Source organism: Syngnathus acus, chromosome 15, assembly GCF_901709675.1.
Source record: "Syngnathus acus chromosome 15, fSynAcu1.2, whole genome shotgun sequence".
Taxonomy (NCBI): Eukaryota; Metazoa; Chordata; class Actinopteri; order Syngnathiformes; family Syngnathidae; genus Syngnathus; species Syngnathus acus.
In genome coordinates this window covers 1,625,649-1,642,104 of record NC_051100.1, presented here as the reverse complement: position 1 = coordinate 1,642,104, position 16,456 = coordinate 1,625,649, and the positions used below count along the sequence as shown (strand labels likewise).

Here is a 16,456-nt window from a genome sequence, read left to right as displayed (position 1 = left end):
GCACACCTGACAGGAAACGTCAAGCCCGAAAGCGCAGCACCTTAATGAAGAAGGACCCGTCCTTCTTGCTGTCGTCTCCTCTCCCCAGATAAATGGCATCGCTCTGGATAACAAGTCGGTGACAGAGTGCGAGGCCTTGCTGAGGAACTGCCGAGACTCTCTCAGCCTTTCTCTCATGAAGGTGGGCCGCACACTTGCTCTCTCAGCCTCTTTTCCTGAATCCTTCAAAGATCTTTCGTCCTACTTTTTTTTCTTGCCCTACATAGCAGTCGAGTGAGTGGGTCTTGTGAGAAGGGTGCGTTCTTTGTTAATTGGGATTCATTTCTTTTAATTGTGACATGCACAAAGTTGATGTTTTGGGTCATGAAAGGCACGTTTTGATTCAATTCAACCAGTGCTTGACATGTCTGCCTTCTGCCTCGCAGTTTTTTCCTCACAGTACATCCGGCCAGAACATCTTTGAGAGTCTGCGCGATTCATCAGACAAGTCCAACGGGCGCATCCACCTGTCTGAGATCCACTCCCGGAATAGCCGCAACCTCAAACACAACAGCTCCACGCAGACGGACATCTTCTGCCCCGACATGGGGACGAGCGGCATTTCCGGCGAGAGGAGGAAGCACCGAGGGGAACCCGATGAGCTTTACGGGGACATGGGCAAACCCTTCTCCATGGGTTCTCTTCACGCCACGAGCCTGCGGCCAGCGTCCGACTCGGGCGCCGGCCGCTACGGCCCCAGCGCCTTCCAAGAGTGCTGTCCCTACTCCAAGGCGCCGTCCTCGCTGCCGTTCGAGCCCGTCTCCGCACCTGACTGCCTCACCATGGAGACGGCGCAGGACAGGAAGCACAGCGGAGGAACGTGGCCAAAGATGGTTGCGGGGGGCATGTCGGTGGCGCCGGATAACAGCGGCCCACTCTCGGCGGGGGCGGCGGCGCAGCTCTCCATATACAAATCCCCCAAGCAGAGGAAGTCCATCTTCGACCCGGACACATTCAAACGCCCTGAGACGCCCTCCTCTAAGCTGGAGTACATGGCGGCCAATCAGATAGCGGCGGCGGCGGCGGCGGCGGCGGCGCACTCCCCCCAGCCCTCAAAGACCGACTCCCACTCCTCCTCCTCCACCCCGACCCCGCCGACGCCCCCCACCCGCAGTGACTCCTTCAAGTTCAAACACAAACATCAGAGCAGCTCCGCGTCCGACTGCACCATCACATCCGACGGCAAAGGCGACGGCGGCGTCTCCACGGCGGCGGGCGAGCGGGAGCGAGACAGAAACGGCAACCACTACTTCCTGGACGGCAAAGTCCTGACCTCGCGGAAATCGTGCGACGAGGACATCGGGCGAACCCGAGGCGAAGATCAAGAAGTGAAAAGGCCGCGACCTAAATCCGCCCCCGCCCTTCGCCGCAGGATGACGCCACAGACCATCACTCTTCCCGCATTCCAGGTCAGTCCGTTAAGTGAATTAAAACTCGGATAACAATGCACTAAATCACCATTGTTCAAATCATCACGCCTCCTCCCCTCTGATAGATCAATAGCTTGTTTATTAAAGGGACACTAGTATGTTGTTCAGAGGTGTGGGCCCTCAACATAGAGACACATTTGGCATCCTCCCAGCAGGCCAAAGCCTGCATGTTTTTCCACCCTCAGAATTTACAGCCCCTTCTACATTGTGCCAAAGGACTTTGCTTTTTGAGCCAGCGTGTCAGAGTGATCGATAGTACTGCACTGACACCAAGCACCCAGCCCGGGAGCTGACTCACTCCCCGGGGCTCAGTCAACCAGCGAGCCAAGAAGTAGACAGCCCCCGGACCACAAAAGCTCTCACAGTGGAGATAAACGTTTATTTTAAAGTCCCACAATGTCATGCTGCCGCCCCCCCCTCGTGTTTTTCTTGCCTAAAGGGGAGAACGCTCACCAGTTCCTGTCATGTGTCACAGAGCTACTCTGACGAGCATTCACCGGAGCCACGGGACATGCTGCGCTCCTCCCCCAGCCGCTCCCATCGGCACAGCGTCGGCTTTGTGCCCACCGTCTACAACGGCGGCCTCCCTCCCAGTGAGTCTCTCAACCACTCCATCCGCAACCTCGAACCAACTCAGCGAGTCACCGTCCGTTGTCTTGTCAGATTCGGCCCACAGGGGTCTGTCTCCGTGCCCCGCCGTGACGGCCGTGATGAGGAATCCCGTGTACACGGTGCGCAGCCATCGCGTCCATACCGGCAACTGTCCGTCAGTCGCCTCCCAGATCTGTCACCAGCACGCGCCCACCAGGTGATCTCCTCCCTGCACTTCCCGTTTTGCTTCAGGGGCTTCTTTCCATCTGAAATGGATGAAAAATAGCCAACAAAAACAAGGTTGGCGGGGAGGGGAGGGGGCAAGGCCTCATCGGTGGACAACCTTCACTTACCCTTATGATGTCATCGGCCTTCCAACGCTGAATTAGGATGCGGTTATTATCAAAACGAGCAAGTCTTTTTCTTAGTGTTCCCTCTTTAGCTTCTACTGATGACTAATAGTTTCAAATGAGTCTGTTCCCCATAGGGCAAAAGCAAATAATTCAATTAAGTTAGTGTGGCTTTGCTTCAATGTTTTACAGTGGCTGTCGGGGTCAGCCCGTCAATTGAATTAACTGTGAAACATCTTGCATGTTCACGCAATCGTATGCATAATTTCATTTCCGAAAGCTTCATGCCTCTTCTTCCTTTGCCAGCCCTCAACATCAGGGTCGCTTGAGTCTGGATCTCAGCCAGCAGAAGCGGGGCGGCGACTTTACCGAATCGTCGTCGTCGTCACGCGGCAGCCGAGCGTCACACGGTACACACTCACTGCCCTCCAGCGCACGACTCGGTCAGTCTGGCACGCATGCACGTCCGTGTGAAGGTCGCACACTCCCTTGTCCCGATCCGCTTTTTGAACGTTGCCCCCATTCATTCCTCTGCCATCTACCTTTCCGCCACAGGTTCTTCTAATAATGTCCAGTACCGGGCAGAGAGAATCAAGATCCCTTCCACTCCCCGCTATCCTCGCTCCATGCTGGGGTCAGACAGAGGTACGGCACTCATGAGTAAAATGTTCCAATTCTTTCATAGGTAGGCGTTGTTTCTGGCTTTTCCCCCCCCCCACACAGGCTCCCTCTCGCACTCCGAGTGCAGCAGCCCCAGCCTCATCACGCCGCCGCAGTCACCGCTCAACCTGGAGACGTCGTCATTCGCCAGCAACCAATCGCAAGGCTCCATTTCCACGTTACCTCGCATCTCGGTCAGCCCGGTGCCGGTCGGCGAGCGCAGGAAGGACAGGTACGGAAGCGCTAATCCGTCGATTCCCGTCTGGGCGCCAGCCACATCCGCACTCCTCTAATGCTTGGTGACGTTTTTGGCTCTGCTGTCAAGTTGATGAGAGCGCTCGCTGTTGTTGTTGTGGGAGCGCACTGAGTAAAAGAGATGACGCGGAGAGGATGATAATAAGGATCATCTCAAACACTTGCCTCCGAGATGCTCCTTGAAGACTCCAAAGGTGTTGCCGAGCAACAGGTCCATCACTGTCAGAGCCACTGCGGCCCCTCGGCGATATTAAGAATTTCCATCTCCCGTCCGTGCTTATCATTTGCTTCTCTGTTGTTGGTCTCATTTGGCACGACAGCAGCCTTCAGTGAATCACACGTGTGTTGCTGTCTCACTTTGATGTCTGTGTGTCCTCCCTCCCTCTCTTCTCTGCTTCCCGCTTCTCCGCCACACCTCCGCTTTCCAGATCGCTTTACCGTAACCGATCTTTTCTGAGGATTCCTCTGGCCGCGAGGCCGAGGTTCTCCTCTCTCAGGTGCCTCAGGTTCGTTTTGCCTCACGGCGCCGTTGGCATTGCGACGCCTTCCTCTCGACCCCTCCCGTCCCCTGTACCCGACCGAGCCCCCCGCCGTTCACCCGCTTGTCTGCTGTTAGGCAGATGCCACGGGCAGAGGCAGAAAATCCTGTGCGGCGTATTGAATGCAAAAGTAGATGTGAACGCTTGTTTAGATTGCTAGTCGTCTGCATGCTGCATTAGAACACCCCAGGAGGAGGCCTCTTGTTCGATAGCTACTTCGCTTTGACTATACAGTGGTACTTTGACTTATAAGTCAACATGCAAATACATTTTTTTGAACTACTATACGTTTTTTTTTTAATCTTGAGTTTCAAGCAAAAATGTGAGGTACGAGATTTTAGCAATAGTGACAGCTCGGTGTCGTTCTTCTGTGCATTATATTGCCCCCTTGTGGCCAAGGTACAAAGACAAGAATTTAATTATCTCACGATGCGGTTTAATTTGATATATTCTATGATTGAATTATATTATTACTGTTCATGTAGTGCAATACAGCTAGTGCTATTTTTCTTATTCAAGAACATTTTGCAAAAAATGTGTTGTATTTTGGGACTTTGAGACGCAAGAGTTTTGAGTTACAAGTGCGTGCGGTGACGGACGGAACAAACGAAGCTCCTAATTCAAGGCACCACTGTATTCATAATACATTTGTTGATCCTGTCTGCACTTGTCCCCCTTCACGTGGCGGAAATCCCTCTCAGATATTGCATGTGTCGTCCACACGGTCAATTTGCATGCGTGTATGTATATTGGCTGCAAGCCGAGTGCTCCTGCAGTCTGCAGTGTGTATGTTACGCAACGGCATTATTAGTATTACTCAACCGTGAGCTTTTGGGCTTGGCCGTGTTTGTACGCCACTCTCTTTGGCCCTCGTCTCTGGCTGCTAATCCATCCCTCTGATGTTCCTTCATGGAATTTTGTGCCATGCCCAATCCCGCCATGTTTGTAGAGGTTACGCACACACCCATCACTCGCTAATCATTTTGGGATTCCTCCCGGTAACTCGGTCGAAACTGATGTTATACACATGAAAACAGGCAATTTTCCTCAAATAGTGACATCCACTTTAATAGACACCTTACCTCAATGTATCGCTGGTTTGTGAAGTCCACCTAAACAACTTATGGTGTCACTAGATTTTTTTTTTCATCAGGGTAAAAGAAAAAAAAGCAATGTCGTTAGGTGACTCCTATTACAGAGCCTTAAAGACACATTCTCAATAAAGACTCGAAATTGTCCATGTTTGTCTTTGTGCCCTGTGATTGGCTGGTGTGGCTAGCTAGGATAGGTTCCACTTTTTGAGGAAATGGGCTTTTTTATAAATTTGTTGAAAGAAACATCAACCACTGTGAAATCCTGACCCTTTCTTTCTTTCATTCAAAAATGGACAAACAAAAAGAGCAAATGATTTCCTCGCAGGCCTTACCTGGAGGAACCCCGCAACGTCATCGTGCACAAAGGCGCTGAGCCTCTGGGCATCTCCATCGTAAGCGGGGAAAATGGCGGGATCTTTGTCTCCAAAGTAACTGGAGGCAGCATCGCCCACCAAGCGGGACTGGAGTACGGAGACCAGTTACTGGAGGTAAGTTACTTAGCCCTAGCCTACTTTATTTTTATAGCGTGTGGGTTATGCAAACTTCCTTTTTCAGTTCAATGGGATCAACTTGCGAAACGCTACGGAGCAGCAGGCTCGACTCATCATTGGCCAGCAGTGCGACACCGTCACCATCATGGCCCAGTACAACCCACACATGTACCAGCTGGGCAACCATTCTCGCTCCAGGTACACACATATCAGTTTTTTTGGTAAGGTTTGATTTTAATGCAGCCACAACCCATAGGAAGACTTATAAAACACTCAAAGCGCGTGCTTGCTTAGCTTCTCTGCTTGGTTACAGCTCCCGCCTCGAGCCAGTCAGTACTCAGTCCACACCGCAGGGCAGCGGGGCCGCCACCCCGGAAAATCACTCCGCCATCGACACGCTCAGCGAGCAGGACGAGGGCACCCTCACGCCGTCCTCCAAGCAAACCACGCCCACCACCAGCCCCCGCAACTACGTCAGGTAAATACAGTCTCGAAAGGACTAAAGAGCAAAACCGTCTTTGGTAACGCCATATCGCTCGCTATCTCTCACTCGTTGCCTCCCAGATCGCCCTACGATAGCAAGAAGAAGGCGGGCGAGCCACGGCTAGTGACGGTGCACCGGCCGGGAGTAGAGGTGGGAATCACGCTGTGTGGCGGGAACCTGCGAGGCGTCTACGTAGACAGTCTGGATGAGGACAGTCCCGCCAGAGGAGCCGACGGCCTGCGACCCGGCGACCTCATTCTGGAGGTATGGCAGTTTAGTGCCAAATGGTTACTTCAAGCATCTTTTTGTTCCTGTCTTCTGTAGATTTCCAACAGCGGTTTATAAAGAGCTGGACTGGGAAGCCATTGTCATTAACACAGATAAAAAAGGCCCCTTTCATTTTACAACTGCTCATTAGTTCCATTGATCTCAGCGCCAGTATTTTGTCATCTCACTTGGGCAATGGGGCAATGTACTTGCGCGTAAAATACCAAAACATCTCCTGGCGCGCCACCTTTGTCTCTGGATGGAATTAGCATTCAGCGCCGTCACCCTTTCTGTCCTTCAATCTTCCCTCCTGTTTGCTCTTTTCCTCCCCGGTGGCTCAAATCAATCTGGCGCCTCTTTAATTCCGCTAAAAGCTTGCGCCGACCACGTAAGATTCAGCAAATGATTTCTCAGGTAAACGCGCACCGCCAGTAATAACACTCCTTTTCTTTCACCCCTGGCTCCTTTTGCAGTATAACTCGGTGAATATGAAGAACAAGACAGCGGAAGAAGTCTACGTGGAGATGTTGAAGCCGGCCGAGACTGTCACGTTCAAGGTGCAGCATCGGGCGGATGACTTCAATGTGCTCAAAGACGTTCCAGGAGATGGCTTTTATATTAGGTACACACACACTTGCACATTGCACCACACATGCTCCCCATGTGGTTCTACGATACGTTGCTATTAATAGCGCAGCCGCCAGAGTGGCCCTTGAACAAGCAGGGATTTTTCTCATCTAACCAATTACGTCCCTCATCCTTTCTGTGATTCTGAATGTCCGATTTAGGTGACTTCATCTCTGCACGCGCGCCACCACTAACATCCTTTTTTAGTTGCCGCTCAGGCTTTTTGTGCCTTATTTGTAAGAGGTCAGCATTCATGGAGGCTGCTGATACCAGCAAACAGTAAGTGTTCCTCAGCATTAGTTGGCGCTGTACTACAGTAGTTAAACATTGTTGAATCATCATCTGATTCCGAAAGAAAGGGGAGGGGAGGGGAGGGGCAGCAGCTGCCGCAGCAGTCACTTGTCATATAGGTAAGTGTGCTGGTGATGTCATGTGCAGTAAATGCACTCGGTCCGCCTGGCTGTCAAAGATAGGCTGCTCGGGGGAAATGACTTAGGAGGCTCCAGCGGGACACGAGCAGAGCCCACAGCACGTGTGGATAAACTCGTCCTCGTTGTCGAGTTCACTCACCAAACTGCCGCCTCGTCAACTTGACGCTCGTCTCTCCTCACCATCTTCAACATAACTGGCCATCTCTACTCCCCTCCAATCCAGAGCACTTTATGACCGCGTGGGCGAGGCGGAGGGCGACCTGACGTTCAAGAAGGATGACATCCTCTACGTGGACGAGTCGTTACCAAAGGGCAGCTTTGGGACGTGGATGGCCTGGCAGCTGGATGAGAACGCGCAGCAGATTCAGAGGGGGCAGATCCCCAGCAAGTACATGTGCGTTGCCTGCATACAAACACTTTTAGCCTGAAATTCATTCAGAGTACAAAAAAAATGCTTAGTCATTTAATGCCAGTAAATCCATGATAGTTAATATCAATTAGAAATGCCATTTAAAAAAACTTTATTGAAATAAGCGATAATGGACTAATTCTTCAGTATTTACAGAGTTGGAAGATGCTCTCGATGGCTACATTGTTTTCCACTTTTATGCACTTGAGTCGATTTCACAGAGTACAATAACAATTAACACAAACTCCGACGTTCCAGGATGGACCAAGAGTTCTACCGGCGGCACAGCGTGACCGAGATGAAGGAGGAATCTGGCAAGACTATTTCGGCCGCCGCCCGTCGCTCCTTCTTCAGGAGGAAGCAGAAGCACAAGCGCAGCAGCTCCAAAGACAGCAAGGAGACGGTGGCTCTGGATGCCATCAGCACCGACTCCATCCCCTTCCTGGAAGGTGAGCGAGCGAGCGAGCGAGCACACGGACCGACGGTGTCAGAGGTCCCCGCTGATGTCATCGTCACGTGTGTACTTTGTGTTTATAGACTGCGTTAGCCTGGCCTACCAGAGAGTCCAGAAAGTGGAGTGCGCCTCTCCTAGACCCGTTCTGGTCCTTGGCCCGCTGACGGACCCCATCAAAGAGATGCTAGTCAAAGAGTCTCCGGGGAAGTTCTTCAGATGTGTGCTAGGTGAAGTTTTTTTTGTCTTTATTGTTGCACAGGGAATGATCCAGAACAATGCTCTTCCACTAGATGGCTGAAGATACCTAACATTATTAACCTATAATAGCATAATTGCCCAAGTCATTTTTAGAAAACAATGCAATAGAAATGTTTTCATTTCTCTTTGTTTCTGCAGAGGTGATGAAGGCGTCCCAACAAGCCATTGAGCGTGGCGTCAAGGACTGCCTCTTCATCGACTACAAGCGCCGCAGCGGCCATTTTGACGTTACCACAGTCGCGTCCATCAAGGAAATAACAGAGAAGGTACTTGCCCCAAGCTTTAATCCGACATGATAACTCTGCATTTGTCTGTTCTTAATCTCTTGCCATAAGGGTTTATTGTACTTCATCGCGGACGTGAAATAAAGATGCCGGCAAACAGCAAATCTTTTTTTTTTTTTTTAATCCCCTTTGGTTTATGAGGGATTTGTTTGTTTTTCATTGCAGGGTTGCCACTGTTTGCTGGACATTGCGCCACACGCCATCGAGAGACTCCACAGCGTTCACATTTATCCCATTGTTGTCTTTGTTCGCTACAAAAATGCCAAGCAGATCAAGTAAGTGGCATCATAACGCACACAAGGAAATGGCTGGATGTCAATGTTGTATGTTAATTCTCATAAATCAATTACAATGTGCCTCCACAGCTCAAAAGATGTCATCTCAGCAAGACTGTTTTTAGAATAGAATTCTTTTCTTTTTGTATCTTGTTTTTTTGAAAGATAGCTCTGTTTTTTTGTCAGAAATGGTGAAAAACAATTTAACACTCTCTCTCCACTACACGTTGGCAGCTAATGTGTCTGTCTACGTTTGTCCCCAGGGAGCAGAAAGATCCTGTTTATCTGCGAGACAAAGTGTCTCAGAAACATTCCAAGGAGCAGTATGAAAGCGCGCAGAAGATCGAGCAAGACTATAGCAAGTTCTTCACAGGTGTGTCCGTGTGCACGCGTATACGTTTCCAAAAGTGTGTTTAACGCAACGCGTTTCCATCGCAGGTATTGTCCAAGGCGGCTCCCTCCCGTACATTTGCACTCAGATCATGACCATAGTGGATCAAGAACAAAGTAAAGTCCTGTGGACTCCGCTCGGCTGCCCTTAGCGAGGCCAAAGGAGCGCTCGTCCTCAACACTAATTCATGAAAGCTTCCTCACAACATACATAAGGTACACTACATTGTAAATTATTGATATCTATTTTTCGTTATTTTCTCCAAGTCCTTCAGAGCAGGCACGTAGCACTGGCTCTCCACCTTCAAGCTCATTCAGTCTTCCTGAAGGACTCATTGGTGGTGTATATGTGTGTGTGTGCGCGTGTGTGTGTGCTGAATGTGTGCTCAAATTGCGTATGTGTGTGTGTGTGTGATCAATATTGACTCTAGTGAGCCTAATCCAGCCTCCACGCCCTCTGTTGTATACTCAGAACCTTAACACTATGTTCACAACCAAGCAAAGGAGCATTGGGGCCATGCCGAAAGGTGGGAAGGAAAAGTATGGGACAGGAAAAAAAGTTCAAATCGGAATAGAATAGAATGAGAGTGGAAAAAGTTGTAATTTTACAAGAATAAGGTTATTTTTGTACATAGGAAAAACAATGAGATTCATTTTTGAATATTGACATAATTATTTGCTTTATATAAAAAGGTAACGAATAGTGCCTGTTTTTTATGTTAAAACATTGTTTTGCTTTATTTTGCTTTTATTTTTTAAAACACTACCATTTTATTTGACTAAATTGAGAGTTGTTTCATTTTTGGATTTTTGTCATGTGATGAGACAAACACAACATTGCGTGTTATATTATGATGTACAATTGTGTCTTTATTTTTGCCCCTCTATTATTTTAGTTTCACATTTCCCCTCCATAATATGACATTACTGTATAAATATAACTTTATTCTTGTAAAATGATGTTTTCCTCTCGTAATGCGAAGACTTTACAGTTATCAATGACGTCATTTTTTTTTTTTTTGGTGCTTTTCATCATGGCCCTAACACTCTCACTCGGTGTAGCAGTTTCCATGGACGAACCCCACCACACAATTATGCACCCGACTGACAACTATTGTGGATTTCGTTTGTGCTCAAGTCTGTTGTATTTGTTGTCGTTGTAACGAGTGTTAAGGCGGTTGTCATGACGTACTGTAGCTGCGCTCACATTGCCCGCGCCGACGGACGCCAACCGCACGTTAGCTCTATGCATTGTTTCCTCTTTGTAGTAGCAGGGAGTGTGCCAGCGTTTATCACGGGCCTTTCGGAAAGTGCCTTCTGTAGAAGACGCCTGATCTCCAAGCAGCCCCCTTCCCCTCCCCCAAGTAGGCTTGTATGTGTGTGTATTTGTTCACTTCCGACACGGGGCTGTGGCGGCAAGCGCGTGACAATGGCCGACTTGTATTATTTTTCTTTGTTTTTTAAGAAGGTCGGAGGCCGATATGGCTTCCAAACGGGTTCAACCTCTCAGAATGCACTCCAGGGCTAGACAGACCACTGTGTAATTATATCCTTCTATCTCTTTAACATGTATTTAACAACATAGAGTATGCAGACACATATATATATATATATATACATATATATATATATATATATATATATATATATATATATATATATATATATATATATATATATATATATACATATATATACATATATATATATATATATATATGTATATGTGTATATATATATATATATGTATATGTGTGTATATATATATATATATGTATATGTGTATATATATATATATATGTATATGTGTATATATATATATATATACATATATATATATATATATATGTATATGTGTATATATATATATATATATACACACACATATACACACACGAATACAGTATATAAATCTATATAGAAAAGAATATATTCCGTGTATTTTCACTAGGTCACGTGCCTACGAAGTTCTGGCAGTCAAGTTAGCATGTTGGTTTTATTTCTCTTTTTGTGGTTAATTGTCAGTCACCTATCAATGTACTCTTGAAAAGAAGAGACGGTATGAAGCAACATTTGCAGGGTAATATCTTCAAGTCATCATTCGTTTAGTGACATTTGTTATTTAATTTCGCTTTGAGGAGGGAGGAAGAACTATGGACGGCCTTCCCGCAAACAATTTTCTTGTGCCAAAAATCCACTAAAAAAAAAAAAAAAAAACGACTCAAGCCGTTTTTATGTTTGTTTTGCACTTGTTCAGCTGTGAACTGTAAACATGTAACTGTTGCCAGGTTTCCAGTAGGCTACCAATACTAGGTACTATCATTTCTACTGTAACTAATTCATATTTTCTTTTCAATGTCTCACATCAGTTCCGTACATTTCATCAAGGGCCTTTTTATTCTGACGAGATCAAAAAGGAACACATATTTGAATTATTCAAAAATTAAAAAAAAAGGGATCTATCTATTCTTGCACAGTTTTTCAGAGGAAATTTGGTCCACCAGTTTGTCTATTGGGCTTTAAAAAAAAAAACTAAAAAAAGTCTAAAGTGTAATGTTATTATTTTTCTGTGTAGATACTAGCACGTTAGAGGAAAATGCCGTATATTACATGTATGGTTGTCGATGCGATGCAGGTACTGATTGAACGTCTCTTTTTATGAACAGAATGTGATTTGTATGTTGAGACATTAACATAATAAAAGTCTTTTGTTTTTTGTCCGTATCACAACTATCAGTGTTTTCATTATTTGAAAAGCCGTATGCTCACAGGGCATGTCATTGGGTATGTTGATGTAATTGGCTATTTTCATTCTTGCATTTCTTTTTGTACATTAAAAAAAATTGCAGTGAAGTTTAATGGTAAAGCAGTACCTCTTCCACTGTGGCAGTTCCTCATCTTGCCAGCCGGGGGCGTCCCCTTTAACTACTGCTTTAATTAGGCTATACTGCTGTACGTATTTATATTATAAACTGCTGCTTTCAAATGCTATCAACTTTGGATATTTTATTCAAAACTTAAAGTATTTCATAAATGCTCTAAATTATAAACCTCTCAATATGGATCAAATATACTGAAACAATATATAATAAAATATATTGTGTCATCAACTCACTGTGGCCCCCTCTTAAGGGTAACATGATTTAACTTTTAAAAACCTTCAGAGGTTCCCCCCCAAAAATGTCATAAAATATGACTTAAAAATAAACAAATTATAGGTAAAAGTATTGGGACACCCATTATGAATGAATTGTGACTTGTGCTTGACCCCTGACATGCACCTGCATCAAGGGCTCTCTCTCTCTATTGTTGCAGGCTTGTGACACATGTGGCAGCGTGCATCTGCCCGCCAGGCATCCCCGGCCGGGGTCGCCTGTTTTTCAGGACCCCAGACAGCTGTTTCTCCTCCTATCTATCCTTTTTTAGGCCCAGCTACACATGCTCTGTGCTCTTGCTACAGTTGCGCCTCACCAATCTGCACCTGTTTATTTTTTTAGCCTATTATTATGTGATCTTTCATGACCGGAAAATACATTCATCACACTTTAGTTGTTTACCAAATGAAAACTTCACGCATGGAAAGACAAACACTCGCAACTGGGAAAATGGAAGCACTATGCTTAATGAAAGTGTCACGTAATGATTTGATTGACAAGTCAAGTCATAAGGTACTCTGGCACAATTGACTTGCAATTTCTTCAATGAATATAATGAAAAACATTTTCTAAAATACTACCCCTTTAATTAAATGAAAACGTGCACATGAGTAATCATCGTGCAATTAAAATAAAGGTATCTCTTTGTAAGATAAACAAGTTTGCAAGTTGTTGCGTTCATTTAACATGATTTAAAAAAAAAAAAATAGTTTGAACTTTTTGTTTTCGGTTTTATTAGCGCCCCCTTGTGGAGCGTTCTCGCATCCTCTTGACAGGCGCACAGCTGTGGAGGGAGACACTAACTAACACACATGGCACACGCCCGTTTCTCTCTCTCTCTCTCTCTCTCTCTCTCTCTCTCTCTCTCTCTCTCTCGCTCTCGCTCTCGCTCTCGCTCTCGCTCTCGCTCTCGCTCTCGCGCTCGCTCGCTCGCTCGCTTTCTCTCTCTCTCGCAGTCACTGTGCACGCATGCACGCACGCAGTCGTCCACTAGTCGAATCCATGCAGCCTCCTTTACTCGACTGACGACGGCCACCGGAGCGGAGCACCAGAGCTCCTCTGCGGCTCTTTTGGCCACAAACGCCCGCAACAGTCGCCTGGCAGAAGTGTCATCGAGTGAGTAAGGTGGAGGGGGGAAAGGACCGGATGGAAGACGGCTAGTGCAAGGTGTCCCAACCGTGGAGCGTTTTATTCCTTTCTTCATTGTTCAAGTGTTTTCGTTCTGGAAGGTTGTTCCCCCCTGCGGGACGAAAGCTGTCACCGGCGGCTGCAGGCAGGCCGTCGTCGTCGTCGTCTTCCATGGCGAACTTGTCAGATTTGGACTCAAACTGCCAATTGGGATGTTAAATGCCTCCGCGCAGCTGCGGCTATTTTGCTTTTTTCACGTGACGCGAAACAATTGACGGGATCTCCAGCAAGAGAGTCAATTGGGGGAGGTTGTTTGTTCTCGTGGTTCCCCGGGCGATATGGCTGGTGAGTGGGGCTGGGGACGCCGGCCAAGGCTCTCCAAGGCTCCCCCATGCTAGCCGAGGCGGATGGCACGGTCCCCCATGGCAGCGCCAGCTCTATGAGGACAAGCGATAGCGACCCTCCGCCGCCCAAAGCCGCCGCCGCCGCCGCCGACTCCTCGATCCTCATCTTCAAGATGCAAGACGTCGTCATTCCCTTCTCGTCCGAGGTGCCCTGTGACAATAATGGGCAGCGCATGTGGTGGGCGTTCCTCGCCTCCTCCATGGTGACCTTCTTCGGGGGGCTCTTCATCATCCTGCTGTGGAGGACCCTCAAGTACATGTGGACCGTGTGCTGCCACTGCAACGTTAAAAGCAAGGTAAGTGTGTGGCTGAACATTTTTGGTTAGGATTTCGGTGTCCTCTTTGTTGGATCGTACCCAAATAGTTTGACTCCAAACAGTCCATAGATGTCAATGTGAATGCTTCTCTATGTGCCCTGGATTGACAAGTCACCAAAGATCTCCGTCTCACCCTGATTGAAACATCTCCGATTAAGTGCTTGTGCAGACCCTTCCTCGCTTCATTTGGCAAAATCTCAGCTCCGCTTTGCCAGCGCTTTGCCTGAGAATCACTCTCACTCGCTCCCAGCTGTCTGTTTCATCCATGCACTTGTACCAAATAGTGGGCTACTTTGGTTCTGACTCACATGAGTGGGGGGGCGGCAAGCGGTCAGTCCCCACTCCTCCCGAACTGCAGTGTGTTTTATTTCATAATGGCTGCGGCCGGGAGCTGCTTTGATATTTGAGATGTAAATAAGCTAGCCTTGTCGCTCCGTCTCAGGTGAAAGCAGAAGGGAGTTTTAATAATGGACGGATGGATGGATGGATGAGTGGGTGATCTGCTTTGACCTTGATGTGTGTCCAGTTCAAATGGAAGGGTGAGATACCAAAGATCTCATTTTTTTTCTTGCTGAGAAACATCTTTATCATCACAAACTTGACTACAACTAACTACTTTGAACAATTACATAAACTTATCAGCTTACTGATCAATTCAGAAAAAGGTCCAAAGTGAAAAAAGAATCGACACATATTTGTGGATTTGTTCTGGGCCTAAAGCACAACCTTCCTTGAAAATCTGTTCATCAGTTTTCTTGTAATCCCACCAAACGCAGATGGTAATTAACCTCGTGACAACTTCCATGTTCGGTTTATCTATTTTCCTCTAAAAATGTGTAAACACCAGTCGCATAATCTAACAGGGCAAATTAGATTTTGATGAAACAGGAACGGTTTGCCATTTGGACAGCTTTTTGATCTGCCTGTCCCCTTATATATATATACGTAAAAAAGAAACCATGTTAGAGCTTCCACTCTTGTTATATTCTGGACGGCTGCGTCATACCGTTGGGTGACTTTGGTAGGCTTCACACTCGGCTGCTGAGGCTTGTTAGGAGTATTAGAGAGGTGGAAACAGGATCCGCCCGCGTTCAGCTGACTGGATCGGCCGGCTAAGTCCGCAAGTGTCAAGAACGAGATGCGTCTTCGTTTGGCTGCGGGTGGAAAGACGTGATGTGAGAATGCAAGAGGAAGGCGGAAGTGAAGTCGCTGCGAAACCAGCCTGTTGCTATTGACACGCAGCTGTGTCCTAATTCTTGGAAGCCATTGCCGTCTCTGTTAGGGCTTTAAGAGGATCATTGTAGAGGGAGATCAGTAGATGCTGAAAATGTCAAGTGTCTTCCCAGAAACACCAGATAGCATACCGACTGGGTCCAAATTCTGGACACAACTACAGTGGTCTAGAAAGGCCCCCAATGTTGTTGTTGTTGTTTTGACTTAAATAACAGAACTGTAAAAAAGAAAGCACCTGTCTTGCTTAATCAACTGGCCTTTTTGTCTTACTAAAACGCTTTCCAATACGGGAAAGAATCACTTAAGGGCGCCTGCCATTATTATTGAATGGTTTTGCTGAATGTAAAGCTTGTTTTCTGTGTTGCTGTGCTTCTTCTCCTCCCTCTCTGCTGTTTGGTTATCTAATCGTCTAGTTGATGTACTCTGCATCATGCCACCTCCAGAAGTTCTTACATGATGCCTCTGCGAGTGGAGATGCGTGTGGGAGGGAGGAGCATAGAAGCTTTTGTAACATGACGTCTGTTTGAGAGGCTGCTGGAAACATGGCATCGCTAGATTCTGAGATTTTTTTTCGTGGAAAGTACTTCTAATAGTATGGGGACAATCTCTGCCTAAATGTTCTTAATTTAGAGGTATAGAGTAAAATACTAGCCCGGCAGATTGTATGGATGTAGCTCAAATTTTGGTCGTCTTCACCTGGCAAACTAATAGTTGCAGCCAAGTGGTGAACTTAATTATTTTGCCTGAATCATGAATCAACAACAAATGATTAAATATGTTGTCTGTGTAGAAAAATTCCGCAGCACTTACATTTGGAGATCCTCAGGGATGATTATTGCTTCCCTTTGCGATTCATTGCACTCTCTTAATGTACTTTCTCGTTTAAGACAC

At 46.9% G+C, this 16,456-nt stretch overlaps 2 protein-coding genes across 49 annotated transcripts in view; both read left to right on the top strand.

Annotated features, from left to right (window-relative positions):
* The window catches only part of dlg5a (discs, large homolog 5a (Drosophila)), a 29,118-nt gene extending 18,187 nt beyond the window's left edge, over positions 1–10,931 (top strand). For 2 of the 3 annotated variants that reach the window (XM_037272275.1, XM_037272277.1), the window contains 19 exons: positions 89–181; positions 426–1,448; positions 1,945–2,062; positions 2,133–2,277; positions 2,717–2,853; positions 2,966–3,055; positions 3,134–3,302; positions 5,284–5,446; positions 5,514–5,647; positions 5,763–5,927; positions 6,014–6,197; positions 6,674–6,822; positions 7,482–7,652; positions 7,926–8,116; positions 8,205–8,348; positions 8,518–8,645; positions 8,829–8,938; positions 9,202–9,311; positions 9,377–10,931. In XM_037272275.1, the coding sequence (XP_037128170.1) occupies positions 89–181; positions 426–1,448; positions 1,945–2,062; positions 2,133–2,277; positions 2,717–2,853; positions 2,966–3,055; positions 3,134–3,302; positions 5,284–5,446; positions 5,514–5,647; positions 5,763–5,927; positions 6,014–6,197; positions 6,674–6,822; positions 7,482–7,652; positions 7,926–8,116; positions 8,205–8,348; positions 8,518–8,645; positions 8,829–8,938; positions 9,202–9,311; positions 9,377–9,480 (3,528 nt within the window). In that variant the 3' untranslated portion in view covers positions 9,481–10,931. The remainder of the gene's footprint in view (positions 1–88; positions 182–425; positions 1,449–1,944; positions 2,063–2,132; positions 2,278–2,716; positions 2,854–2,965; positions 3,056–3,133; positions 3,303–5,283; positions 5,447–5,513; positions 5,648–5,762; positions 5,928–6,013; positions 6,198–6,673; positions 6,823–7,481; positions 7,653–7,925; positions 8,117–8,204; positions 8,349–8,517; positions 8,646–8,828; positions 8,939–9,201; positions 9,312–9,376) is intronic. The other variant, XM_037272276.1, reaches the window with a different exon arrangement.
* Positions 10,932–13,410: 2,479 nt separating this feature from the next.
* Positions 13,411–16,456, top strand: part of kcnma1a (potassium large conductance calcium-activated channel, subfamily M, alpha member 1a) — a 103,812-nt gene continuing 100,766 nt past the window's right edge. For 23 of the 46 annotated variants that reach the window (XM_037272284.1, XM_037272306.1, XM_037272304.1 and 20 more), the window contains exon 1: positions 13,411–14,311. In XM_037272284.1, coding sequence (XP_037128179.1) covers positions 14,003–14,311 — 309 coding nt within the window. In that variant the 5' untranslated portion in view covers positions 13,411–14,002. The remainder of the gene's footprint in view (positions 14,312–16,456) is intronic. The other 23 variants (XM_037272320.1, XM_037272319.1, XM_037272318.1 and 20 more) reach the window with 2 other exon arrangements.